Here is a 27,154-nt window from a genome sequence, read left to right as displayed (position 1 = left end):
GGCACATGCATAATTAAAACAGTGTTTTTTATGATTTCCCAGTGCTTCTGAGTTCCAATTCCTGGCTAAAATAGTGTGTGGGATTGTTGGATCTAGTCAAAAGACTATGATAAAAAAAGTACTTTCATTATTCTTAGAAACAGCTGAACTATTTCGGCTGAAATGCAGCTTCTGTTCCATGTCCTCTCAAAAATAGTGAACCAGCACATGCAGAGCATCAGCAGAAACTGCTAGAGATTTGCCAAGTTGTAAGCAAAGACAAAGAGTGGGAAGTGATAAACTTAACAGGCTTTTCCTTTTTGTTTTTTTTACTTTTTTTAAAATTTTTTAATTTTTTAATAATGTTTAGCAGATTGTTCTTCATCTCCCTCCCAGATTTTTTGCACCTTTCTATGCTCTAACCAGAGTCATGGTTCTGCTTATGCTGTCTCTTTGCTTTTCTGACAACCCTCAGAAAAGATCTATACAATAATTTAATTTCCAGAAGGAGAGAAGCTGCTCCCAGATAAAGTCATGTCTGTCGCAAATCATAATTGCTTTTTTTTTTCCAGTGGATTGTCTACTGAAATGGTCTGTCAATTTTATTAGAAATGTTTTGTAGATTGATTTTTTCCTGGGCTGTAAAAAATCAATGACCCATTAGCTGATTTTGTTTTTTTTTTTCTTTTTTTTTTTCGTAGTCCATGAAGTAGGAAAAGCTGTTAGCACTTACAGCAGTGTAATCATGTTCAGTATTGACAGCTCCTCTGTGGTGATTGCTTTTCTCTCTTTTTGCTCAATTCTTTTATAGTGGCATATATTTGAAATTATGCTGCTGCCTGTATGAACAGGAAAACTGGCAACAACTGGAAGCAGTTGTTTCTTGACATTCTGTTATCTAATCTATGTCAGCTTTTTACTGTTTTTTGTTAGTGTGTAGGTCTGTTCAGTGAATCTAAGGAAGGAGTCAGTCACTAGGGGAAATGCTTTAGTCACGACCATAACATGTAAGCCTTGTATTCCCATGGTAGATTCAGACAAGTGGAAAATCTCTGTTTTGAACTACTGGTTTTGTTTCACAAGGTCTTTACAATACTGAATACTCAGTGAGCTTTTATTACGTGTTGATAGCAGTTAAGCCTATGGAAAAGAAAGAATAGTGCTTTGTTATTTATATTAAATACATTAAGCTCTTTCCTTTAAACAGTTACATACACACTGACCTTTACATGCAACACAGAAGATTCGGTATTCTCATGAATGAATATATGCTCCGAGATTAAAGCCATATTTATAGAGCTATTGTAAAAACATTTTAGTTGACTAATATGATTATTTACTTTTTTAAGTTTTAAAAGAAGTGCTTATGCCAGTGTAGCATTTGTAGTGCTCTTGGTTATTTTGCTTGCTTTTGTTGCTGCTGGTAATTATCTTTGAGGTGTGTTGGTTTTCTTAACTACTAGTTTCCCAGCTAATAAAGTACTGGCTACCTCAGTGTTTACCACAGCTGTATAGCAACCGTTGGTGTGTGTTCCTGTGAAGCTGGCAAAGCCTTTTTTAGGTTCATAATTACGACTTCTCTTTGGTTTTGAATGGAAAGTACTTTTCTTACAGCCATTGCTTTGGGACTGATTTTTTCACTTTGATATCTTTCTTAAATATAATAATTGCATTCTTTAGTGCTTACAAAATATACTCCTAGCTTTAACAGAGCGGAACTTCTAGTATGTCATCAGCATTGCTATGGACTATATTTATTCTGAAATTTTAAAATAGTTTAGGATTTTAAAATCTGCATCTGTTTTTAGTTCTGCACCTTGTGCAGAATACTGGAACAATTTCTTAAGGTTCTTTGTATTTATTGCCATCAAAAGTGTAATTTGTCTTTATGGCATTGAGAACAAGAATTTACCCTAGGTAAAGCTGCAATATGTTCTCTTTTGTAATTGCTTTCTTTCTTGCTGTGGTACACATCTTGTCACAGATGAATTTGAGGAGTGTGTCACTGGGCAAACTCCTCTTTCGTTTATCTTTTTATCCCGTGTGTCCTTTTGATTTTTTTTCTTCTGTTTTGCACTGTCATAACCTTAAAGTTTATCAAACGGTTCCTGAGAGAGTCTGAAAGCAATATTTAAGATGAGTTCTGGCAGAAACTGAGCACAAAACAATTTTTTTTGTCAAGGCTTTCTCTTTTAGGTTACCATAAATCTTTATCTGGTAGCAAAACCAGGAAGTTTTTGTGCAAGGGACCATAAAGTGAAGTTCACCATAGAGTAAACCCCTTCTGCCTACATCCCACCTATAGATCTGTGTCCCAAACAGTGACCTGGTGCATACCCACCTCCTAGCATTGTCTGAACCTGTCCTACCTTGTTTGGTCTGAAAGCTGCTTGTGTGCCTGTTCTAGGGAGATAGCACTTGCTTCCTCCCTAGAGTCCCGCTGAGATACAGGTTTGCATGGAGAATTGAAACCCCAGCAGCTCCTCAAGTGAATCTGAAATCCTGATGTGAAACAGGGACCCTAACAGACTGCAGCAATAGTAATGTCTGCTTTTGCTATGAGCATGATAGAGCTACTTGTCCAGTAAGTAGGAATATTGGACCCTAGGCCCTCATCTGCTAAAGGGGATCTGGAACCTGTATTTTCCACAGGCAGATCTTGTAATTATTTGCCAAAGGGGTAATCTGGGTTGCAATACATTCTGCCCTTCATGTTGGAGTTGGGCCACTTTGCAGACAGGAATTGTTAGAGACAAGCTGGGCTGGATGAGCAGAGAGTGAGGTGGGTTGAAAACTGGCTGAACAAATGGGCCGGGAAGGGCAGTTATCAGTGACACAGTCTGGTTGGAGTCCAGTGACCAGTGGTGTATCCCAGGGGTCAGCACTAGATCCAGTCCTGTTTATCATCATCACTAATGATCTGGATGATAGAGCATGCCCTCAGCAAGATTGCAGGTGACACGGAACTGGGAGGGGTGGCTGGTATGCCCAGTGTTGTGCTGCCATCCAGAGGGACCTCAGCAAGCTGGAGAAATGGGCTGCCAGGAACCTTATCAAAGAGAACTACCAAACCCAGCACCTGGGGAGGAACAACCTCAAACACCAGTCTGTAGGAGGGCAGCTTTGCCCTGGGAGTCCTGGTGGACAGCGGGTAGAATATGAGCCAGTGATGTGCCCTTGTGGCAAAGAAAGCTAGTGGTATCCTGGGCGGCAGCAGTAGGAGTGTAACCAGCAGGTAAACGGAGGTTCCCATCTGCTCAGCAGTGGTGAGGCCACAGTTGGAGTACTGTGTCCAGATGTGGGCTCCCTGGTGCAAGAGAGGGACATACTAGAGAGAGTCCAATGAACAGCCACAATGATGATTAAGGGACTGGAGCATCTGTCATATTGCAAGAAGGCTGAGGGAGCTGGGACCATTCAGCAAGAATGAGAAGGATCAGGGGGATCTCATTAATGGCTGAAGGGAGGGTGCAAAGAGGTGACAGCCAGGCTCTTTCTAGTGATGCCCAGTGGCAGAGCAATAGGCAGGGGGCACGTACTGAAACACAGAAGGTTCTGTCTAATCATCAGGAAACGCATTTTCACTGTGAGGGTGACTGAGCACGGGAGCAGGTGGACCAGAGGGTTTGTGGACTTCCCACCCTTGGAGATCTTCAAAAGCCATCTGGACATGTTCCTGGGCAACTGGCTGTGGGTGGCTGTGCATGGAGAGAGTGGCTGGACCAGATGACCTCCAGAGGTCCTTTCCAATTGTCAATCACTCTGTGATTGATTGAATGATGACAGCAGTGCTTAGGGCAAGGGGAAATGTTTGGCTGCTGTCATTTTCACCCTAGGACTCTAGATTAAGCTCTTCCTTCAGAAGAAATAATTCTATTTTGTGTTTTTCCTTCTTCCCCAGAGTTTTGTGGGTTTTTTGGCTGCACAGCGGTTCAGCTTCAAAGAATAAGCCAAAGAGAGGTGCCTTCCCTTGTCTTTGCAGAGTGTTCCTGAAGTCCAGTGCTTGGGACACTTAGCTGGGATAAAAATGTGCATTCACCCTCTCTTGGGTGGCTGATGACTGGACCTGTTGCCCACTTCCTGAACAATTATTTTATTGGGTGGTGATGCACAAGAGATAAGAATCAATCCTTCTCCTGCAACAGCCTTCCTTTTTTGAAGAGTTCACTCTGCTAAGCGACTGCTCAGGAGATGGGTAGGCAGGCTGGATTTCAAGTAGATGTAGATGTATTTCTTACCAATTCTTTACATGGTCCTTGGAAGGCACATTACTTTGGTGGATTGGATTGCCCTCAGAAGGATTTCAGGTGTAGTTGCCTCTCTTTGTATACCAAATGTGTATGCTGATCTGAGGAGAATTGCATCAGACTTCTCCCACCATGCAAGAAAGTAATAGACAAAGCAATACTTGACTTGAATGTATGTGAGAAATGCTGAATAGCATTGCTAACTCTTATACAAATGCTAACAAAGTATTAGGGGGCACCCTTAATTCAAGTATATTATTTTTGTTTTATGACAGCATTTCCTGCCCATAGTTACTGAAAAGGAAATGTTCAGCTGTGTGATTTTGATGTTCGTCCTGCTCTGCAGCTCTGTAGCAGGTATGTTACTTGACCTGCCTTGCCGTAAGAAAATTTTCCAAAAGTTGACCTTCTCCACATGAAATTTCAAAGAATTCTGAAAAAAAAAAAAAAAGTATTTTAAAAATAGAAGTTGGTAGGTGATTGGCTTAGTAGTGTACAGTATGTAGAGAAAGATTTATTTATGGTAGTCTTTATGCTTGTGGAATGTTAACTGTGGCCATGATAGCCTGTGTTTGTTCTCTTTTGTATTTAAAGTATTAAAAAAAAGTATTACCTATACAGAGATTCATGCAATTACTGCTGATGATCTCATTCCTGATCTAAAAAGTCACCTAACAATGTGTGACTATTGTTCAGGTTTTTTTATGTGATAGTTCCATAGCCAGTTTAAGCTGACACAGGTAACTGCTGAAGTTGAAAGATCAGGTAGTTCCACACTCTCTTTGGCTCTCATATTACTCTCCTTCTGCTGGAGTGCATGTTTGTGTGGCTAGTTGTGAACAATCTGATCTAGATGGGATAGAAACGTCATTCTTAAATAGTGCCTATGGTAATATAGTAATTAATATGCACTAACTTTCCAAACAGCGATATCTGATTCAAGTGACTGAGCATTTTATTTGAACCCCATATAGAAAAAAATCTAATTAAGTGATCTGTAGACAACAAAGTAAGTTATCTTTTTTTCCCACTGGTATTTTAAAAGAAATTAGGTTATGTGATTTCTTCGATTTTGCTTTTAGATGAAAACTCTGTCGGAGATGCTGACATTTTCCCTTCAGCTCCTGAAATTGAAAGAGGATCCACCCTGAAACTATTTTGTGTTCTCGGAAAGCACTACACACCTCACAGAAATGCAAGCCATATCATCTGGAAACTGAATCATGAACTGATCACTGAGGAAAACTATAACATTGTGAACGAGACTGTGTCTAGTGTAACCATCCATAATTTCACTTACAGCAAAGCTCATGTGAAATGTTTCATTAAGTACTTGGGCGAGGAACAGCTTTTGGTTCACACGGAAGTTAAATCTGGCTGTAAGTAGAAAGGCCAAAAAATTAATTTTAACATTTTTTAAAATAACTTGCTGTAAAAATTTTAAAGTAACTACTTCTTTTTTTTTAAGCTTGTGGTGTTGTAAGACATGTGTTCAAGTATCTCCTTTTTTTCTGAAATAAAGCATGAAATTTCAGGCATTCCTTACTCACTGTGGTCCATAACCTCTCTGACCCTGACTTCTGGCCAGCTGAAGTGAGTGAAGGTTTTCTGTGATTTCAGATGGTACCAAGTGTTCCCCTTTGGCTATGTCTTTTGTCTGGTTTAGCCAATGTTAGATTTCTCTGGAAAGTATTTCCTCTTTAATCATCTGTTCTGAAACAATTGTAATTATCATCTCTGATGGAGAAAGCTACAGGATAAATACGTATACGAATTCTCTAGTTTATTGAACAGATTAAGTCCAGATTATATTAATTTATATCTGGGGGTCCCATTCTAGTAAAGAAGCAATAAATGCAGATAAATAGATCTGTGGCATAAAACCCAGCAGAAGGTATTATGTGTCTGCAAAGTTAGGTGTGCCATAAGTTCGACAATAAAAGAAAGGTCTTTTCAGTCTTGTATTAGGTGGGATAGAAAAGTACTGTTTTGGAGAGAGGGCTTTTTCAACCCATTTATTTCACTGGGTGGTGTTCTCTTCCTTTCAATTCCAGTTTCTTCTATTGAGTGAAGGAATCTGCCTTTAACAAAGAAGTCTTTGAAGGTGTTAATTTTTTATGGATGACTTCAGACTATAGAGATCAGAGAGGATTATTTTCTTTGTTCTATCTTGTTTATAAAATAAAGAGAGTCCAGAATTAGTACTCTATTCAAGGTCATACAGATATGTTGGCCAGCAAATTGTCTTCTGCACTCTGAGATTGTGCAGGCTTCTCAGACTAGGGGTTTTCATAGGGTATGTGGTAAGTGATTCTGGGAAGAAACCAAGAGGAGTTTTACCTCTCAGAGAATGGCTTTTCCTCAGGTTGTGTTTGTTTTCCTTGTACTTACTGGACTGGCCTTAAACTACAGGTTCAGGACAATGTACGTAGTGGTTAGATATAAGATAGTTAATGAGTTACTGTGAAAATACCTTCAGGCCCACTTAGTTAAGTACTTCTAAGAAGTAGATGAAGAGAATCTCCTTGTCTCACAGGGGAAGAATGGTTTCGATTTTAATTTTGTAACAAGTTCTGAAGGCAGTAAAAAAATTATAAAATGAGATGCTATGTAAGACTATTTGTGAAGTGTGCCATAATCTGCTTTTTCACCAACAAAATCAGTTACACTCTAAAGTCACTTATTTTTACTAGATTTTTTTTTTTATTATTATTTTAAATCTTTATCATTGTAGTTTCACCAGACACACCAGGAAATATTTCCTGCATTTATTACTTTGATGTTGAACTTACCTGTACCTGGACTTCAGGAAGAGAAACTAATCTTAGGACAAACTATACTCTTTACCGAAAATTGTAAGTATAAGATGTGTTGGGAACTGGGTTGCTGGGGTGAGACCTCCAGCTCCCTTCCCCTCACATCCTGATTTCTGTGCAAAAGAACCCTGGAAACCTAGACTCATTTAGGTTCAGAATCATGATATTTACTCAGTAAATTCAATTAATTTGGGAATGGTATTGGTTGGAAATAGTTGCAGTCTAAACCAGTATTCAGTAGACAAATGTTTACTTTAGAATCAATGTTCACTTATTTCCTTGAAGTAACATTACTGATTAGATCAAAAGACGAGTGAGCCTAGGCATAAATGGCGAATGGACACACTTTTGTTGAAAGTGTTACTGAGGAACTTTCTGTGTAACTAACTATCCTCATTTTGGATGGGTAAAAAGATTAAAGCCCATGTCAATTCTGCTTGACGCTAGTAGGGTTTAACCTAGGGACCTCCGAAGTTGTAATGTTTCAGTGAAAGAATCCAGAATTAGTTGTCATTTTTAGATTGCTCCCATCTGCGGATTTGTGATTACAAATACACATTTTGTAGTCTCTTGCTGGTTTGTGACCTCATTTTAGAAACATAAATACTTGATTCTTTCATTTACCATTACATTTTAAATACTGTTTAGGACCTTACTTTTTCGTAAGCTACTGTGAATGTAGAGATCAGTGTTGTTTATTTTTCTTTTTTCTTTTTTTTAGGATGACAGAAGGAAGTGTGACTCTTCCAAGTACAGTGGGCTTCTGTGAAAGCAAAATGGAGTCATGTTCATTTTATTATCCAGATACTCCGTATAGTAGTTCTTTTTGTTTTCAGGTGAAAGCTGAGAATGTTTTGGGTGAAGCCTCATCAGGTTGTGTTCCTATACCTATGGAAAAAATAGGTAATCCAAAAAAAAAGTTAAATAAAGCAGTGTATGTCGAGCTGTCTGCACCCTCTGCAGTTCTTTTGCCTTTAGTATACAGATGAGAGAGCTCTGAAACAAATTGTGTAATCAAAGAAGAAAATAATGAAAAAAAATTCAGTATACTAGTTTTGAAACTATTATTCTGGTTTCATTAGGTTTTAAATTGGTTTCAGTTTTGAAGTGCTATGTAATTTTAATTCTTATCTAAAAGCATGAAGTCTCTGAAGTTACATTTAGGGTTTAATAAAATGTTTCATCCTTCCCAAATTTTTTTCATCCCAATTTGAATGCTTAGAATTTAGTTGAATCGAGTCGCTTGTTATGTTTCTTTTTATGCATTTCCATGTAAAATTTTTGATCTGGTTGGTGGTACAGCAGCAGTTTTCCACAATTTCTTGGTCTTACTCAGAGGTGGTTAAAATGATAGTGTGGTGTATTCATACTATGAACCATCTAACTATATTTTTATTAATCTGATGTCTTAATAGGATGTATGTTACTGCGATAATGATCAAATACAAATAGATGGAGCAATTCTGAACTCTTTAGAAGTGTTTTTCCCTGTTAATGTTTTTGTTTCTCCATTCTAGAGAAATTTGAACCTCCTGAAATACTTTCAGTTAAAAAAATCACTGGTATAAAGCAGTTGCTTACAGTAACCTGGAAAATGCCTGAGAAGATTATCCCTTCACAAGATTTAGTTTGCCAAGTTCAATACAGAAACTTATATTCAAACTCTTTGGTAAGCTACATTACTTTCCTTCTGAATGTTAGCTTCTTTGTGACTAATTAATGTTATAAAAGGTTAAATAGAAGAGAGGACACAACTAGTTGGAAATAACAATTAAAACCTTGTTATTTTAACAAGGTCATTGTTTTGTTGTTTAGGATGAATTGTTCTCTCTTCCTTTTGGTCAGTGTCTGTTTTGGTACATATGATACTTCTGAATATATTTCTGTGAAAGACTGAGGGATTACCTTATGCTAAAGGATTACACACACAGCCAAAATATTTTGTTTTCCTGTCACATTCTGGTGTTGAAAACAGCATTTACTCCCAGCCACAACAGTTGAATCAGATTGACATGCAGCAATAATACATTAATTTTTAATTACTTTAATTCATAATACATGAATTAAAGTATTATTTTGCAAGATAGAAAATAAGGGAAGTTATTTGTCTGAGTTTGTCTTTCTTACGCTTAAATGTAACTGCTGTAGGAAAAAAACAGTAATCATTTGCTTCTTTGAGATGGCCTATTCCAATGCTCTTCACTACGCAAGTGATTCAGTTTGCAGTCTTACTGTTTCCTCTTCCAAAACTAAGAACAGGCCAGGTTGCTTGTTTTTAGGGCTGAGATGTCTGCCTTAACCTTACTATTTTATACATTAGATGTGTAATTCTGGGAGAGAAGAATCATGAGGGTAACTAATACTAGTCTTCAGAGTTCTAAAAGAGTTCCTGATACTGAAGATGTTTTTAATTAGCATCCTTCTCACGTTCTCGTGGCATTAAAGTGTCTTCAATGTAGAGATGACATAGTAGTTGTTTGATCCAGGTTATAATATTCAGGATGATCTGATGGGCAGGAAGGCTCAGGTCCACCTGGGATATTAGAAACTGAACTAATACTTATTTAAAAGACCTTTTCAAGATGTTTATCCCTTTGGAGTCAGGACACTGGTGTTCTTCTGATACTTACATGCATATGAGATCCTTCCCAAATGTTGAAAACATTCATATTTTTTGTGAAGTTACAGTAACATTGTGTATTGTATCTTTGTCATCACCTGTATAAGAAAACACCTGTCTACTTTTTCTCCATCAAATACAGTCTACATCCGTTTTCTTCCTCAGAACTTACCTGTGATTTTTCCACAGACATTCTAGAGAGAAAATAGTAGCAGCGATTACTAACAACAAAAATTCAGTGAGTTTAGTTCTGCAGGATCTTAGACAGGCATGATTCATAGTTTTGAGATGTGAGTGGATTCCTTTTAAAATGAAGAAATTACCTTGTCATCACTTTTCAGTGAGCTGATCGGAGCTAGCCTAGCTAGAGCCACAGCCGGCACGCTTCAGCGACCGCGAGGGTCAACGGAGATTAGGAAAATCAAAGGGGAGAGCGCAGAGACATCGCGACTCCCGACATCTCCCGATCCCCGAAGCCCCAGCAGCCCTTGCGAGAGAGCGGCTGACGTTGCGGGGGCGTCCCCACGGTGACGGTGACCACTCCCCTGCCCCTTGCGTTGAAAGAGCCTCTGGGAGGGTCGCTGCCCACCGGGTGCAGAGAGGAACAAGCAGGTCGTGTTGCTGGTGTCCCAGACTGCGGACCAATATGGTTGCCTCCAGAAAGAGAGCTGGCAGTAAGGTGACTACCGCAACTCAGACAGAGACCCCGTCCCAAACCGTGGCTGTTCAGGTCTCTGGATGCAGGGAGTGCCAGAGCCTGCTGCTGCCGGGGGAGGGAGGGAGGACAGCATTCCACCTGTGTGAGGTGTGAGCAGGTAGAACATCTGCTTAGCCTGGTGGCAAAACTTGAGGAGGAGGTTGAGACGCTGAGGACCATCAGGGAGTGTGAAAGGGAGATCGACTGGTGGAGTAACTCCCTGGCGTGCCAGTTGGAACGGTTCCAGGGAGATACCCCCAAAAGGGGAAGGACCCCCTGCCCTCTCACACAGAGGGGGATGGCCCGAGACAGCCCCTGCCCTGTAGCTGTTGCGCAGAGGTAGGGGACCAAAAAGACGATGAGGGTTGGAAGCGAGTTCCAGTTCGGCGTTGTGGGAAACCCTCCCCCTTCCTGCCCTGCTTCCCCAGGTGTCCCTCCGTAATAGGTTCGAGGCCCTGGATCTTGAAGGAGAGGTAAGTGAGAATGTGGGGCAAGGCCAGCCTACAAGGCCACATAGGAAAAGGGGGTCGACTTTGCACCTCAGGACTGCCTCTGTTAAGAAAGAAAGAAGGGTCATTGTAGTAGGGGATTCCCTTCTGAGAGGAACAGAGGGCCCGATATGCAGAGTTGACCCTCATCATAGGGAAGTGTGTAGTCTGCCTGGAGCCCGGATCAGGGATATCACCAGGGTGCTCCCCAACCTGGTGCACCCAACAGACTACTACCTGCTGCTGGTCTTCCAGACGGGGGGGGGAAGCTGCTTCCCGCAGTCTGAGGGGGATGAGAAAGACTACAGGGCCTTGGGGCGGATGGTGAAAGAGTCTGGGGCTCAAGTGATCTTCTCCTCACTCCTTCCATCTTCCACTGATGATGTGGGAAGGAATGGGATTCAGTTCATGAACAATTGGCTTCGAGACTGGTGCTACAGGCAGGGCTTTGGATTCTTTGATAACAGCTGGTTTTATAGGGCACCAGTCTGGACAATGACAAGTGAGAAAGGTTTGTCTCACAGAGGCAAAAGGATGCTGGGGCAGGAATTAGCAGGGCTCATTTGGAGAGCTTTAAACTAGATTCAAAGGGGGATGGGGTTGTAGCTGGGCTTGCCCCAGTGGGGCAGCGCTCCAGAATTAATGAAGACTGGGAGGCCTCCTATAATCCTAGGGTGAAATCGGTGTGCTCAGCTCGCTCCCTGAAATGTCTGTACACCAATGTGCGCAGCATGGGAAATAAGCAGGAGGAGTTGGAAACCTGTGTTAAGTCAGGAGACTATGATCTGGTGGCAATTACAGAGACGTGGTGGGACAGCTCACATGACTGGAATATAGTCATGGAGGGCTATGTCCTTTTCAGGAAAGACAGGCCAGCCAGGAAGGGTGGTGAGGTTGCTCTTTATGTGCGGGAAGAACTACAGTGCACCGAGTTCTGTCCGGGGACAGATGACGAGCGAGTTGAGAGTCTGTGGGTGAGAATTAAGGGGCAGGCTGGCAGGGGCGATACTGTTGTGGGTGTCTGTTACAGACCACCAGATCAGGGTGAGGAAGTTGACGAGGCCTTCTACAGGCAGCTGAGAGCGGCCTCACAGTCACAGGCCGTGGTTGTCGTGGGGGATTTTAACTTCCCTGATGTTTGCTGGAAGGACCACTCGGCAACCCAGCCACAGTCCAGGAGGTTCCTCCAGTGTATGGATGATAACTTCCTCCTGCAAATGGTGGATGAGCCGACCAGGAGAGGAGCGCTCCTGGATCTCATCCACACTAACAAGGAGGATCTGGTTGAAGCAGTAAGGGTTGAGGGCTGCCTTGGTTGCAGCGACCACAAGATGGTGGAGTTCAGGATCTTGTGTGGTAGGACTAGTAGAATAGCAAGTAGAATTGCAACCCTGGACTTTAGCAGGGCAAACTTTGGCCTTTTCAAGCAATTGCTAGGGGAAATCCCATGGGCAAGGCTGCTTGAAGGTAAAGGGGCCCAAGATAGTTGGTTGGCATTCAAGGACTGCTTTTTCCGTGCTCAAGATCAGAGCATCCCGACACGTAGGAAGTCAAGGAAGAGGGCCAAGAGACCTGCGTGGCTAAATAGGGAACTGCTGGGTATGCTCAAGTGGAAGAGGAGAGTTTACAGGTCATGGAAGGAGGGGCTGGCCACTTGGGAGGAATATAAGGCTGCTGCTAGAGGATGTAGGAAGACAGCTAGGAGGACTAAGGCATCCTTAGAATTAAACCTGGCGAGAAGGGTCAAGGACAGCAAAAAGAGCTTTTTCAAATACATGGCAGACAAAACTAACACCAGAGGCAATGTAGGCCCACTGATGAACGGCATGGGTGCCCTGGTGACAGAAGATACAGAGATGTCAGAGTTACTGAATGACTTCTTTGTCTACTCTGCTGCAGGCAGTCCTGAAGAGCCCTGTACCCCTGAGACCTTAGATGAAGTCAGGTCGACGGAGCGGTTTGCCTTAGTCAATGAGGAATGGGTTAGAGATCAGTTGAGCAATCTGGACATCCATAAATCCATGGGTCCAGATGGGATGCACCCGCGGGTGCTGAGGGAACTGGCGGAAGTCATTGCTAGACCACTCTCCATCATCTTTACCAAGTCTTGGGAAACGGGAGAGGTGCCCGAGGACTGGAGGAAAGCAAATGTCACTCCAGTCTTCAAAAAGGGCAAGAAGGAGGACCCGGGTAACTATAGACCTGTCAGCCTCACCTCCATCCCTGGGAAAGTGATGGAACACCTTATCCTTGGTGCCATCTTAAGGCATATCAAGGATAAGAGGGTTATGAGGGGCAGTCAACATGGCTTCACCAGGGGGAAATCATGTTTGACCAATCTCTTAGCCTTTTATGAGGAAATAACGTGGTGGATGGATGATGGCAGAGCGGTGGATGTGGTCTACCTTGACTTCAGCAAAGCATTTGACACAGTCTCCCACAGCATCCTCACGGCTAAATTGAGGAAGTGTGGTCTGGATGATCAGGTAGTGAGGTGGACTGCGAACTGGCTGAAGGAGAGAAGCCAGAGAGTTGTAGTCTATGGGGCGGAGTCTAGTTGGAGGCCTGTAACTAGTGGAGTGCCTCAAGGGTCAGTACTGGGACCGGTATTATTTAATATATTCATCAATGATTTAGATGAGGGAATTGAGTGTACTATCAGCAAGTTTGCTGATGACACTAAGCTGGGAGGAGTGGCTGACACGCCAGAAGACTGTGCTGCCATCCAGCGAGACCTGGACAGACTGGAGAGTTGGGCAGAGAATAACTGGATGAAATATAACAAGGGAAAGTGTAGAGTCCTGGATCTGGGCAGGAACAACCCCAGGTTCCAGTATAGGTTGGGAAACGACCTGTTAGAGAGCAGTGTAGGGGAGAGGGTCCTGGGGGTCCTAGTGGACGACAGGATGACCATGAGCCAACACTGTGCCCTTGTGGCTAAGAAGGCCAATGGCATCCTGGGGTGTATTAGAAGGGCGGTGGTTAGTAGGTCGAGAGAGATCCTCCTTCCCCTCTACTCTGCCCTGGTGAGACCCCATCTGGAATATTGTGTCCAGTTCTGGGCCCCTAAGTTCAAGAAGGACAGGGAGCTGCTGGAGAGAGTCCAGCGCAGGGCAACAAAGATGATTAAGGGAGTGGAGCATCTCCCTTATGAGGAAAGACTGAGGGAGCTGGGTCTCTATAGTTTGGAGAAGAGGAGACTGAGGGGTGACCTTATTAGTGTCTATAAATATATAAAGGGGGAGTGTCACGAGGATGGAGCCAGGCTCTACTCAGTGGCAAACAATGATAGGACAAGGGGTAATGGGTACAAACTGGAACACAAGAGGTTCCACTTAAACTTGAGAAGAAACTTCTTCTCAGTGAGGGTGACGGAACACTGGAACAGGCTGCCCAGGGAGGTTGTGGAGTCTCCTTCCCTGGAGACATTCAAAACCCGCCTGGACACATTCCTGTGTAACATTATCTAGGTGTTCCTGCTCCGGCAGGGGGATTGGACTAGATGATCTTTTGAGGTCCCTTCCAATCTCTAGCATACTGTGATACTGTGATACTTTTCCAAGAAAATATTCTTGGGATATTTCTGGTATTCTTATCTTCCTTCACCATTTAAAGACTCCATCTGTTTTTTTTTTTTCTCTTGGTGCCAGAATTTTCTGTGTTTCCATTGGTCTTTTTGTTTTAATCATATGCTGGTAATCTTTGGGGTGGGCTACAGCCACACTGTTATATGGTTAAGACCTAGAAACCCTGTAGCCCAGAAAAGAAGATCAAGAAACAAGTACCTAGCTGGCTCACAAGCTGCAGGTGATCACTGCTTCCCCAGGGATGCTTCTGCTGGTTCCTGGAGCTGTGTCGGGATGGTATGGTGATCCTGGCCTTAGCAGTACCCAGTTGCTTCCCAGCAGTGGGAAATGCAATCATCCAGCACTTCTGTGCCAGCGCAGCTGCTCTAGAATCACGTGTGAGCTGCACATAGTTCGTGCCATCGGTCGGTCAGTACAGACGTAGTTATGGCTCAAGTTTTTCAAACCCTGGAGTTTTACAGGGTGAATGGATGTACACAGAAAAATGAAATGTGAAACAAGTAATGTTGAGTTTCAGAGGAGTGAGGTGGGAACATGAAAACTGTATCCTTTGTGGTTTGTTTTTTAAAACTATGTCATATATCTGCATGCAATTGTATAGCAAATAACTTCTGTTCATGTACCTTCAGGAATTTATCACTGTCCCACTGAATTCTGCAGCGAAAATAGGATCATGTAATCTCACAGGTCTGTGGGACTCCACAGAATATTCAGTTGCCATTCGGTGTATCAGTGCTGTGTCAATATTCTGGAGTGAATGGAGTAGAGGGAAAAGAGCAAACACAGAAGAGAAAGGTAACCTAACTATTTCCTAAGCTTTTCTTTGCTTATGCTTCAGGGTATTAGGATTTAATAATGGAAAACTGTATTTTTAGCATATTATGTCTATTGAAGATAGAATTCTGTTTTTAAAGGGAACATGCATTTTATTTAAATACAGAAGGACAAAAACAATTTGTGGAGGAGATTTACAAATTGATACACACAACATGAGGAAGAAAATGAGTGAATAGTCGTTGAAGATGAGGGGAATGAAGTGTAAATGGAGACTGAACATTTGCTAGGTAGAATAGTAACAGAAATGCAGTGTAGCAGGTATGTCTGAGAAAAAGAGTTATAAGTAGAGAAATTAAATTGCCAGTTATAAAACACACCTAGAAATTTTCCTATAGAACTTAAGAAATAAAAGGAAGCAGAAGGAAATGTATTGAAAGAGGGAGGCTGTAGTAATTAGAGAATTAAGGCACAACAAAAGGCACATTACCCAAGGGAAAAGTTTTTACTAAGTTACTCTCAGATTGCAGTTTTGAAACCTTTTTTATTGTTTCTGCTATGTTACAGTATCTTTTAAATATAATAACAAATGTCAAGATATTTTTATGTCTTTAAATAGCTCCTTCAGAAAAAGTGGATTTGTGGAGGGTAATTGAGTCTTCACACCCAGCTGGAAGTAGATCTGTACATCTTATGTGGAAGGTATATACTCTTTCTGTGAACTGGTAATCGTATTGCTATCCTGCAACCAATGTTAGAATCATAGAATGGTTTGGATTGAACAGGACCTAAAGATCATCAAGTTCCAATCCCCCTGCCATGGGCAGGGACGCCTCACACTAAACCGTGTCACCCAAGGCCTCATCCAACCTGGCCTTGAATGCTGCCAGGGATGGAGCATTTACCACCTCCTTGAGCAACACATTCCTGTGCCTCACCACCCTTAGAGTAAAGGACGTCTTCCTTATATCCAATCTAAACTTCCCCTGTTTAAGCTTTAACCTGTTACCCCTTGTCCTATCACTGCAGTCCCTGATGAAGAAGTTTCTTATCGACCAACACCCCCAAGCCCTTCATGCTGTATTGAAGTATTTAGTGTTGTAGGACATGTAGCTGCCATGCGGTTTTGCTGTTGTTGGGGGAAAAAGCCTCACTGAACTGAATCAGAATGGAAAAGACTTTTTTTTTTTTTTCCTTTATTGAACAGTAGATAAATAGAGTTTTGTGCTCTGTGCAGAAAGGAAGGGTTTAATTTTGTTCAGATCACTGGAAATCTGGTTGAAATTCCTTGCAACTGCACTTAAATAGTACAGCTTACCAAAGCTGTGTTTAAGTTAACTTTAGTAGAGTGACCAGAGGCTCTTTGTGTTTCTAATCTCAGTATTTGACTTCTGAACCTTTCCTTCAATGAAGTTGTTACAGCTCATTGTCCTGAAAATGGGACTTAAGAAAGTATCTTTCTTTTCTAAATATTTAAATATTCTAAATCATTTTGTAATTTGATCTTTAATACAGTATATACTTTTGATTATACAAATAACACTGTGAAATACTTACTACTGAATGTTTTTGTAATAGCCATTAAACAGCTTTCCACCTTCTGGGAGAATTCTAGGCTACAAAATACAGTATTTTCCAGAAACCAATGCTACCCTTAAAATGACCAACATCTCTACCGATAAGAAGATGATTTTACTTTTAAATGAAGAGGCATATATAATATCTGTTACTGTCTATAACTCTGCTGGAAATTCTCCTGAAGCTGTTTTGAGGATTCCATCCACTGATGAAAGACGTAAGATTTCTCAGTGTTTTGATACTTTTTTCTCATTAACAAAAGTAATAAAATTCTTCCTGACATCTGTTTAAGTTCTGTTGTAGTGGAAGCAAAGTTGTGCTAGGGACTTTTGTCTCATATATACATATGTATGCACATGTATATGTATATGTGTATGCATATGAATATGTATGTATGTAGTATTTGCAAAGCTGTGTAGTCCGATACTTTTTAGTAGAACAATATTATCTGGTTGTCTTATTTTGCTATTGCATATCATGCTTTTGTTGTAGGTGATTATTGTTAGGGATTTTTGCTTTGAGATGAAGTTGTTAAGATACCAGCACTTTCTGATATCTTATTAGAATTTCTATTTTATTACTTTCTGAGGGTTTTTTGTTTTGTTTTGATTTGTTTTTTTAGCCTTGGGTCTCCAAATGAATTTATAGAGTCCCACTTAATTCTGTCTCATCCCTCTACTAGGTCACAAAATTGGTTACCACAGGGCATTATTGCAGTGCATTTAACATCATTCAAAGATGCGTTTAATACAAGTCCTATGTCAGTGGAAGCAGAGAGAGAAACACTGTGTTTGTTCTCATTTCCTGTGCATTCCCAAAATTCCTCATCCCACCTACTGCCACGGTCAGGAAACTGGTTTGCTCTAGCACAACAGTTGTGTTCTTTGGCTTTTATGTTTAATTCTAATATCTCTGAGCCTTGTGTTGCAACATCTTTCTGCCTACCCATGATCCCAAAGAGAGGCTCTCCTACACTGCTCACGTATCAGTTGTTCATGAAATAAATGCAAGTGTTTCCCTGGAACTGCTTAGTCAAATTTCACTTCTAATCAGAAAACTGGATATGTAGATGTGAAGTCATCTTGTTGCGGAGCTGGCTGGCTACATCTGTGTACACTTACGTGTTCCACAATAAATGTTTTCCTGATTTTTCCGTGCTGTGACATGCCTTTGTTTTCCTTGCATACATTTATTTTCCTTCTACTTCACCAAGTCTTTTTTGCCGGGTTGGGTTTTCGCTCAGACTCCATTACCTCTATTCTGCAGTTTTGCTTCACTGTCATTCATGATGTTGCTGACTTGATTTCCTGTTTTGCTATTGCCTTTGTAATCTCAATCAAAACTTGCTTATCATCATTACCTGTAAAATTGGTTTGTGAAACTTTACAGTCTGTGAAATTTAGATCCTTAAAGAAATACTGGTCTTTGATTCTGTATGTGTAAATCTCCTTGAGTATCATGTTTTCAATTTCCCCTCCCCTTTTTCATTGTAATAATTCATATATGCTTAATTTTAAAGTGTTTTGAGTACTTGTATGTTAACACAGGTATAAAGTAACTTTAAAATGTCTTTTTTAACAAAACCTTGACTAAGTCCCATACTCTTCTAAAGGAGCAATCTCAGCTTGCTGTGAGTACTTTTCTTGCTGCAGTGTTTATGACAATAGAATTGATGACACTTTCTGTTAAACTTTTAGCTTCTCAGATGATTGAAACAGTGAGGACCTTTACGACAAGTGAAGAATTGGTTGTGAAATGGGTAGCCTTCAAACCAGAAGTAACTGAATATGTAGTGGAGTGGTATGAGGAACTGGAGACAGATCCTTTCAGTAGATCGTGGCAATATGTATCAAATTCTACAGAATGGAAAACTAACAAAAGTATGTTCATTTATCAGTCGCAGCTGTAATAATGCACAGATAGATATGTATTTATGTGTATTTATTTATAAGTAGACCGGAAAGAACAAACTGTTTTAAAAAAACAGTATTATTACATGCTTTATTAAAATCTTTGCATATTATTTATGCAAATTTTAACTTTCTTAAATTTCCATGTGGTATGCAAGATGATGTTTTCAAAGTTTTCAGAAAATAAGTACCCTGCCTTTTCTAAAGTGTAAAGGAACACTCTTTTTATTAATTATAACTATGATGAGCTTGCCCATGAAATTTGTCTTACAGACTTAGACAACAGTGATTTAAATACTGGTTTTATGCTACAGTAAAACAAATCAAACAAAAATCTGCTTGAAGCAAATTCAACAGCAGTTAATTACACATTGAACTGAGATGGGCTAGTTGAGTCATATGCTGAAAAGTGTGCAATTCAGCAATTTACTGTGAGGAGTAAACACTGTTTATGGCTGTTCTCAATATATAAAACCCCCAGCTTTCCTCCTCAGCATTATTAGGAGATCTTTGTTTACCCTAAGCACAAGTCACATTAGAAATTTCAAGGCAAATTCAGATTACTCTTAATCAGGCCTAGTTCTGGCATTCTTTTGTAAAATTATCTTAAGGATGATATGCGGACCATCATAGCTTCTGCTGGGCTGTAATAGGTATCAGGGACTGAAAAAGTATCAGCGAATTGATACAATGCAGGCATCTGTTGATAGCTGTATTCTCACTGAACAAGTTACAGAGCTTGAGGATGAACAGTTTAGGAAATCCTTTACACTATCATCCCATGGGGTGTAATGCTGCAGATGTGTCCTCTCAGAGTTGATGAGAGTTTCTTGTAAGTAGGGCTGCACTCTGTCGATTACTTGGCTGCTGGATTGTTCAGAGTTCAAAACTTCATTTCCAGAAGCTCAAACTATGTCTTGAAATATATAAAACATATAAAATTATACAGCAGACATTTCACTTGTACAATTGTACTTCTGAGTCAAGCTGCTTAGAGACGTATCTGCGGTTGGCATAACTGGAACATCAACGTAGAGTTAAGAGCTGGGGCTCCATTGTGCCTTTTTTAGCTGTTTGATGCATGAGACAAAACTTTACTCTGCAAAGCAGTTAACTTAAATATATGTGAAATTAAAAATACTCCTGGAAGCATCATTTTATACTGGTTATTTGAAAAGAAAAAACATCCAAAACCTTAGACTGTTACAAGATGACTTTGCTTCCTATAGAGAAGCTGAATAATGCTGGAGTATAATTACTCATTCAAATTTCTAGTTGAAAAATAAGTCAGAAACCAAGTGCTCTTATGAATACTACTAAATAAAATTCTGTTAAGGACAGTAATGGGCACTTTAGGCAATAAATATGCATTGTGCTTGCTAAAATGTTGAAGGAAAATAGAGGTCTGTAACAATGTATTTAGAACTGTGCTATAATTTACTCTGTTCATTGTGTTAATCTTGCACAGAGAACTGTATTTCAACCTTCCTTCTTTTTGTTTACAGAAAACTTTAAACCATTTGTGTGCTATAACATCTCAGTGTATCCTCTCTATGGAAATAAAGTAGCAGCTCCATATTCCATACAAACTTACATTCAACAGAAAAGTATGTATTTTAAACTAATAATGTTGTGAAATGTGTGTTTTGGTCTGTTTCTCGGGGGGTATTAGCTTTGAGTAATTTGGAACTGGCCTTACTGAAGGAGAGATACAGATGCTGAAAAAAAGCCAGGAATCAGGCTTCCTGATTTCTGTTCATAGATCAGCTACTGAATTGTTCAGTAAAACACATGTATCTTGTGATACTCATGCTGCTTGCAATCCACTCATTTGTTGTAAAGTTCACATACTGTATACAAAGCACTTGGAAACATTTTAAACTGGCTATCTCTTAAATATTACAGATTATTTAGGTATATAATTAGACTTGATTTTAATGCTTGGCTGCATTTATCAGTCCTAATATATGATGCAGTTCTACTCATGGAATAAAATGATGGTTTGAAAAGCTTGCTTTAAAAAAAAAACAACAAAACCAAAATACTTACAGTTCTGCACATAAAACTTGGTAAGAAGCCATGATGTTTGCAGTTTGGGTAGAAACTCTGAATGATTGTGTGTGCGGAAGGCTTCTTTATTTGTAAAAGTTTAATGTGAATTCAGTGATTTATACAGCCAGCGGTAAGAATGTAGTTTACAGGTAATTTTAAGATTTCAGGTGAAAATGTCAATTTCTGTGCATGTGCATATATAGGTCTGTGTAAGTGTGCATGCACACATAGTACAAGGCACCCCTAAAAGGCGTTAATTACTAGGAGAAGGTAATAGAGTATTTCATGCTTGATTAGAACTATGTTTTAAGTGCTTTCCTGTGTATAGGGACCTGTGACATTACTAAAGGTTGTCAGAGAATGGAAAGGAAGGTACTTGTTTTAAAACTGAAGGACAGAGAACTCTTGCTTTGAAGTTACAAGCAATGCGTGAGGCTGTATTGTATACGTAGACTTCGTCTAATGTCATGGACAAAAACTGGGGGTGCTGGACATCTCAGCTGAATCTCAGCTCAGCCAGAGACATCTTGCGTACATAGTGACCTTGCAGTTGAGTTCCTTCTGAGTGCATAAGGATGTTTTACCTCTTGATCAGTCTGTGATGTTGTGAGGATAGAGCCTTTTAATGGTCTCAAGGTATTCAGATGCAGTAACACTGAGAACTATGCAAACGCTAGGACAGATGAAAAGAAGTATTATCAGAAAAAAATCACACATTAAAGAAGATGAAAAAAGTTAAGGGCTATATCAGATCGTTGACACATTTACTTGTACATGGGTTGCTGCTAATGTTACTGGTATGTGTGAAATAACACAGATGGATAACACTGTAGTACTTAGGCTATTTTACTACTGAGTGTTTTTAATCTATAATGCTTCTGTGTAGAGCCATCAGAAGGACCTGTGGCTGACACAGGCATTCCAGGCAAAAATGAAGTTACAATAAAATGGAACGAGATTTCAAAGGATAAAAGAAATGGATTTATCAGTAACTATACAATATTTTATAAACCTGAAGATGGAAAAGAATTGAGTAAGTATACACTAAGCACCAATTCTTTCAACAGGGTTATGACAGTCTGCTGTCTGAAGATAATTATTTTCATAGTTATTAGCACACTTATTGCATGTTATAAATATGTCTGAAAATACTGGTATTAAAATGTGGCTTACATAAAGGCTAATTTATTTTTTTTTAGGTTTAATTGAAATGAATATTCTAGTGAATAGTCCCTGCTTTAATACTACACATATTGTGTTCTTCCTCAGTTTCTTTGCTCTGAATTTATTTTGTACAGCACTGCTTGGCCCCCCATCATTTTTACTGTTAGTGTTGTACTACCCATGGTACTACGGCCATGACTGTTGACCATATTGTCCTTTCTGCTTCTCAGATGCAAATCTGATAGATCTCCATGCGATAAATGTAGTCAGTGTATGGCAACATTATCATTCCTCTTCCATTTCCAGACCAGTGTGGAAAGTGAGAGGCTTTTTGCAAATTGTTATCCATTAACAGTAAAAAAAAAAAATAAAAATCAGATTTTCAGGAGTTTGCCAAATTGGAGAGTATTATTTGTCAGATACTTGCTGTTTTTACCTTTTACATAAGTACTAGTCTCCCTTCACCTTCAGCTCTCTCATCCACCATGGCACACCTGTGAAGCTAATGGAGAAAGTAATGACAGTAGTAGAGAAGCTAAAATGGAGCTAAAATATACTGAAGAGTTGTAGATCCTGTGCACATTCATGAATTTGAACCTCGTGAGGGTTCAGTGAATTTAAAAGTTCCATGAATGTCCTTGGAAGGATGCCTCTCCCAGGCCCTAAGCTTCTGGAAGTATGGTGGAAATTTTCCAATAATAATGCTTTTTACAGTCAGTTCTATAATAAAAGCAAGCCAGCAAATGATAGTCAAGAAGCTAAAATGTACTGCCAAGAAATAGTTTCTTTGGACATAGTTTTTAGATTATTTTTTTCAAATGTGCTTGATTTTGTGTGCTTGGTATTGCTTTTCTGCTCTGGAAGCTGCATAACTTTTTGAGCATATTCTTAATCTCCGAACTCAAGTATAGCATCCATGCCAGGTGTCAGTATATTCCTATCTATTCAGAATTTCCTTAGCCTAAATCTCAGCAGAATTTTTTATGAGAGGTGTTTGGTGACCTGAATTTGTTCTTCCTGTATATTTTATGAAGAATGCTGTTGGATCATTCAGTACTTCAGAAATGGTCCATTTTCCTCCTTTTTTTAGACATCACTGTTAGCAGATACATAACAATATTTTTTGAAAAAAGATATCAAACTTACAAGTCTTTTGATGTCTTCAGTTGCTTCTGGGTATCCAGTTTGGAGCCAGGGCAAGAGTATTCTTGGTAAATTTTGAATTAGAAAGAGGAAGCTCGTTATTTTTGTCAGATTCAGTCTTCTGCAATCAACTTTTCCTGCCAGTTAGTTTCTGAGTAATTTAATGTTGACTGGTTTGTGCAAGGTTATCCTTAAGACGTTCAGCGTCATGTTATGAAGCCATGTATATCTGTATTACTTCTGCTTAGTAATGCAGACTTCTGCCCTCTTTAGGGGTTCAGATTAGTTTCTTTAGGAATTTAGTTTTAAACAACAACCCAAACCTCTTAAATTTAAATGGCAAAACCTTACTGTACTGGTGTTTTTTGAGGTTCTTCTCTGATGTCACATCTTTTTGATAAGAATAGAACTTCAGTGATTTAGATGTCATAATATGAACATGCTTTTAATACTGTTTGTACACATAGAATGTTATGACATATGCCCTGCTTAAAAGAATTGGAAAGTGAAGCACATCATACTAGTTCCAGTAATGGAGAAAGTATTGCAAGTTTTGAGTTCTATTCAGAAAAGCGTTTGAAACTTGGAAAAAAAAATCCTGTTGATTTTGGCTTTCCTCTGATATTCTTGGGGTGATAACCCAGAGCTGATAAATTGCATCCTTTTGGATGATCAATGTCTAAATACATGTCCTAGAAGTATGGTTAAATTTAATGAGCTGCAGAAACTACTTTAAGAAGTTCTTAATTTCTGAGCATAGGTCCCAGGATATAAAGTTCTAAAAGCACTGTTTTCAGTGATAAACTACAGGAGACCATAATTTGCCTTGTCTTTAATATCAGAAAAAAAAATGTGTATTTATTTTTAAAAGTATATATCATTTACTTTTTTTTCTTGAAACTTTTAAGTGTCATTGATAAACATAGTTTAGTAATTTTTCTCAGAGGACTGATAAGGTTGCTTTGTATTTCAAGTTATGTGTAAAATACTTTGTATCACTGTAAAAGAAGCTAAATAAGTGTACGGTTCCCTGATATAATACTATTTTGTGTGTTTATTGTCATAAATCTTCTCCTAAAAAGATGAAACAGTGAACTCTGATGTTCTGCAATACAAACTGAAGTCCTTACAGGCTAATACCCAATATACTGTCTATATCACGGCAAGCAATGAAGCTGGTGGAACCAGTGGAGAGCCAAAAACCTTCAAGACTTTGAAATTCAGTAAGTAATATTCCTGGTTAGTTATGACTATTTTAAAAACAGGTTTGGGAGTAAGAATTATAGAATATTTTTGTTTTAGGCATTTGTTAATTTTTTTTTTTTTATATTAGTGTTTAACGAAACAAGGAAGAATTACCAACACTAGCTGAATTTAACTCAGTTTCACTGATCATCTCACAGAATAAAACCTCAGGATTAGAAATCAGACCCCTAAAATCTTGTTTTCAGTAAAGCTGTGGAATACTATGGATGTTTGTGGGATCTGTCATGCTGTCAGTTGAGTGATGGCGTACCTAACAGTTTGATTAAAAACAGTCATTTCCATCTGAGATACTAGATTTAGAATAGCGGGGCATTGCGTTGCATTTCTTCTTCTTTGTAAATTTAAGTAGTAAATGAATGCACAGGATGTGGCCATTGTGCATGGGGGGATAATCTCTTAAATTTTCTAGACATATTTACTGTGGAGGTTGGTATGATGCCCATGGGTTCAGATGGTTCCTCACTTCTACTTCTGGAAGAATGCTTCCAGTACATGTATTTTCATGGTGGTGGCCAAACTGAAATGTAAAAAAGTGCATGAATTATCCCTAAACTTTTTATGGGATTCAAAGCTGATTTATTTTTTGTCTGAAAAGTCATCTGCTAGTTTTCTAGTAAAATGCAAAGTAAGGTAGACTATGCTGAGGTCTGGTCTCTATTGCTGTCAGTATTTACCTCTAGTAGGTTCTTGGAAGCCAGCTTAGAAATCTGTGCAGTATTTTGTGTATTCAAAACCTACTTCCTGCATTGAATTTACTATTTATTTTGTAGTGATGGGTAGAAGTGGCACTATATGGCATTTTTAGGTGGTTCTAAACCAACAGGTACCTGGAGGGGTGTAGACTCTTAATTCTAGGTGACTTTCAAAGATTGGCTTGGTATGACCCTAAGCAACCTGATTCTGATTTCAAAGTTGGATGAGATGACCTGTAGATATCCCCTCCAATATGAATTATTGTGTGATTCTGTTAAATGAAGGAAATTTTAAAATTCAATATATCTGTTCCTGAGATATCCTGACAAGTCTCATTATGAGCAGCTTTTCTGCCTCAGTGACAGGTTGGATTAAAAATACTCACCTTTTAAAAATTGTGCAATGAGTACCATACAGTATTCTGAATAGTTTTGGCTAGTTTTTCATAGCATTTTAGAACTGTGTAATTAGGTGTCTTGGATGTTGGCCGTTAGCTATCTTAAGGCAATACTTGAAGAAATTATAAACATCTGTGGTGTTGGGTTTTCTTTTCCCTCTCTCCTCTAAAGATCAGGAAGATGTTATTTTCATTGCTCTGCCTGTTGGATTAAGCATGTTGGTTCTGCTAGGCTTTTGGATAACATACATTTTGAAAAAACATGCGTGAGTACGTTTTCTACCTTCTAAAACTGAATGCAATCAGTTAATTTTAACTTGTAAAAGGCAAATTTTTATATATATATATAAATGATTTTTTTTTGGTTCCAAACCGATGTCAAATTAAGAAAATAAACAATTGGAGTAACAAAGAACTAAGCATACAAGTTATCTTGTAACTTCTATAGTCCAAAAGTAAATACAAACTTTTAGAAAGTGCAGTAAATCAGAAAAAAAAAAAAAATAGGAGAAGCAGATTTACATACCACCTGTATCAATTTATGGAAAATGCTGTATGCCATTTGCAGTTCCATGGTCAACCAAGTGAGGGGAACATACTTCAAACTAATTAGTGAAGAATTAGTAACGCCAAAATACAGTTTTCCAGGTCCTCATAGTACATCTCCTAGTACACCACTAGAGCACGTCACATAACCTCTATTGCTTAACTTAACTACATTGGTGTTACTTTTGTTAGTTTGTGACACTTACCCTGAACCGTAAAGAAGTCATGAAGAAACTAGAAATTACATCACCTCAAATGAAACATTTGGATGTTTGATCCATTGGTATGGATCCCTGTCTATACCTGATTCATAACCCTTTAGTATGCTATTGCAGGTGTTCCATGCCAAATTTAAAATTGCTTCCTAAGAGCATGGGATGCTATAACAGGATTAGTTAAGGTTATAAGTTGTGCTTTTCTTTAGCATGAAAAGTGAATGGTTCTTTGGATGAAGCTTAATAAGAAAGTTGAAAATCTACACTATTTTGGGGTGTTCTAAGATACTGGAACCAAGATTGTGGCCATGCAAAACATCAGGTAACAAGCATAGCTGAAGTAGTAAGCATAACTTCCAGCTGTTTTACATATTCAACTGTGTTGTGTATTCTGAATTTTTACAGTAGTAAGAAACTATGTTTTGATTCTGGAGAACAATTTGAGATGTATTCGAGTGTTAATATTCTTGTGTATATGTATATTCATATCAATATGAAAAGTCAAGCTATGGCCTTGTTCTCATTCAGTTACACATACATCTAGAGTCAATGAGTGATTAATTTCTTTCCTGTTTACTAGTCCGTTGGACAGTTACAAGCTGCAGTGTCAGCATCATTTATCTGCTGTTAACCTAAGAACTCAGAGTAGCTCTAATATGGTGTAGTGCTAGGGACACTATCCTAGAGCAAAGCTTACTTGAATTGGCTTTTCCATAAAGAACTACACTGAAATATAGTCATAACAGATTTTGTATACAGCCTTGTTTTGGCATGGTAGTATTTGATCTACTATATAATGAAATAAAATTACCTTTGTGCAGTAGTAATCTTTATGTCATGTCTCTGTGACCCAAAAGTTTTACTTGCTGATACCTTTTGAAATAGAAATTAATGCGAGGGAAAACTATTGTAGTGAAAAAGAAAAGATTGTGTTAATACAGGGGAGACTTCCTTTGTAAAAGTTTGATATTTTAGCAGTGTC

The 27,154-nt window shown here is 39.2% G+C and overlaps 1 protein-coding gene across 2 annotated transcripts in view; it reads left to right on the top strand.

The window, feature by feature from the left end:
* IL31RA (interleukin 31 receptor A) overlaps positions 1 to 27,154 on the top strand; it is a 37,198-nt gene that overhangs the window by 5,727 nt on the left and 4,317 nt on the right. For both annotated transcript variants that reach the window (XM_062604272.1, XM_062604273.1), the window contains 13 exons: positions 4,502 to 4,583; positions 5,309 to 5,605; positions 6,961 to 7,081; positions 7,764 to 7,945; positions 8,560 to 8,711; positions 15,064 to 15,229; positions 15,828 to 15,910; positions 16,787 to 17,003; positions 18,484 to 18,666; positions 20,202 to 20,303; positions 21,635 to 21,781; positions 24,138 to 24,278; positions 25,584 to 25,677. In XM_062604272.1, coding sequence (XP_062460256.1) covers positions 4,532 to 4,583; positions 5,309 to 5,605; positions 6,961 to 7,081; positions 7,764 to 7,945; positions 8,560 to 8,711; positions 15,064 to 15,229; positions 15,828 to 15,910; positions 16,787 to 17,003; positions 18,484 to 18,666; positions 20,202 to 20,303; positions 21,635 to 21,781; positions 24,138 to 24,278; positions 25,584 to 25,677 — 1,937 coding nt within the window. In that variant the 5' untranslated portion in view covers positions 4,502 to 4,531. The remainder of the gene's footprint in view (positions 1 to 4,501; positions 4,584 to 5,308; positions 5,606 to 6,960; positions 7,082 to 7,763; positions 7,946 to 8,559; positions 8,712 to 15,063; positions 15,230 to 15,827; positions 15,911 to 16,786; positions 17,004 to 18,483; positions 18,667 to 20,201; positions 20,304 to 21,634; positions 21,782 to 24,137; positions 24,279 to 25,583; positions 25,678 to 27,154) is intronic.

The sequence above is a fragment of the Pezoporus occidentalis genome, unplaced genomic scaffold, assembly GCF_034315485.1.
Source record: "Pezoporus occidentalis ecotype Australia unplaced genomic scaffold, CSIRO_AGI_Poc_V1 ctg85, whole genome shotgun sequence".
NCBI lineage: Eukaryota > Metazoa > Chordata > Aves > Psittaciformes > Psittacidae > Pezoporus > Pezoporus occidentalis.
The sequence above is the reverse complement of the archived record's forward strand: the minus strand, read 5'-3'. Positions and strand labels throughout refer to the sequence as shown.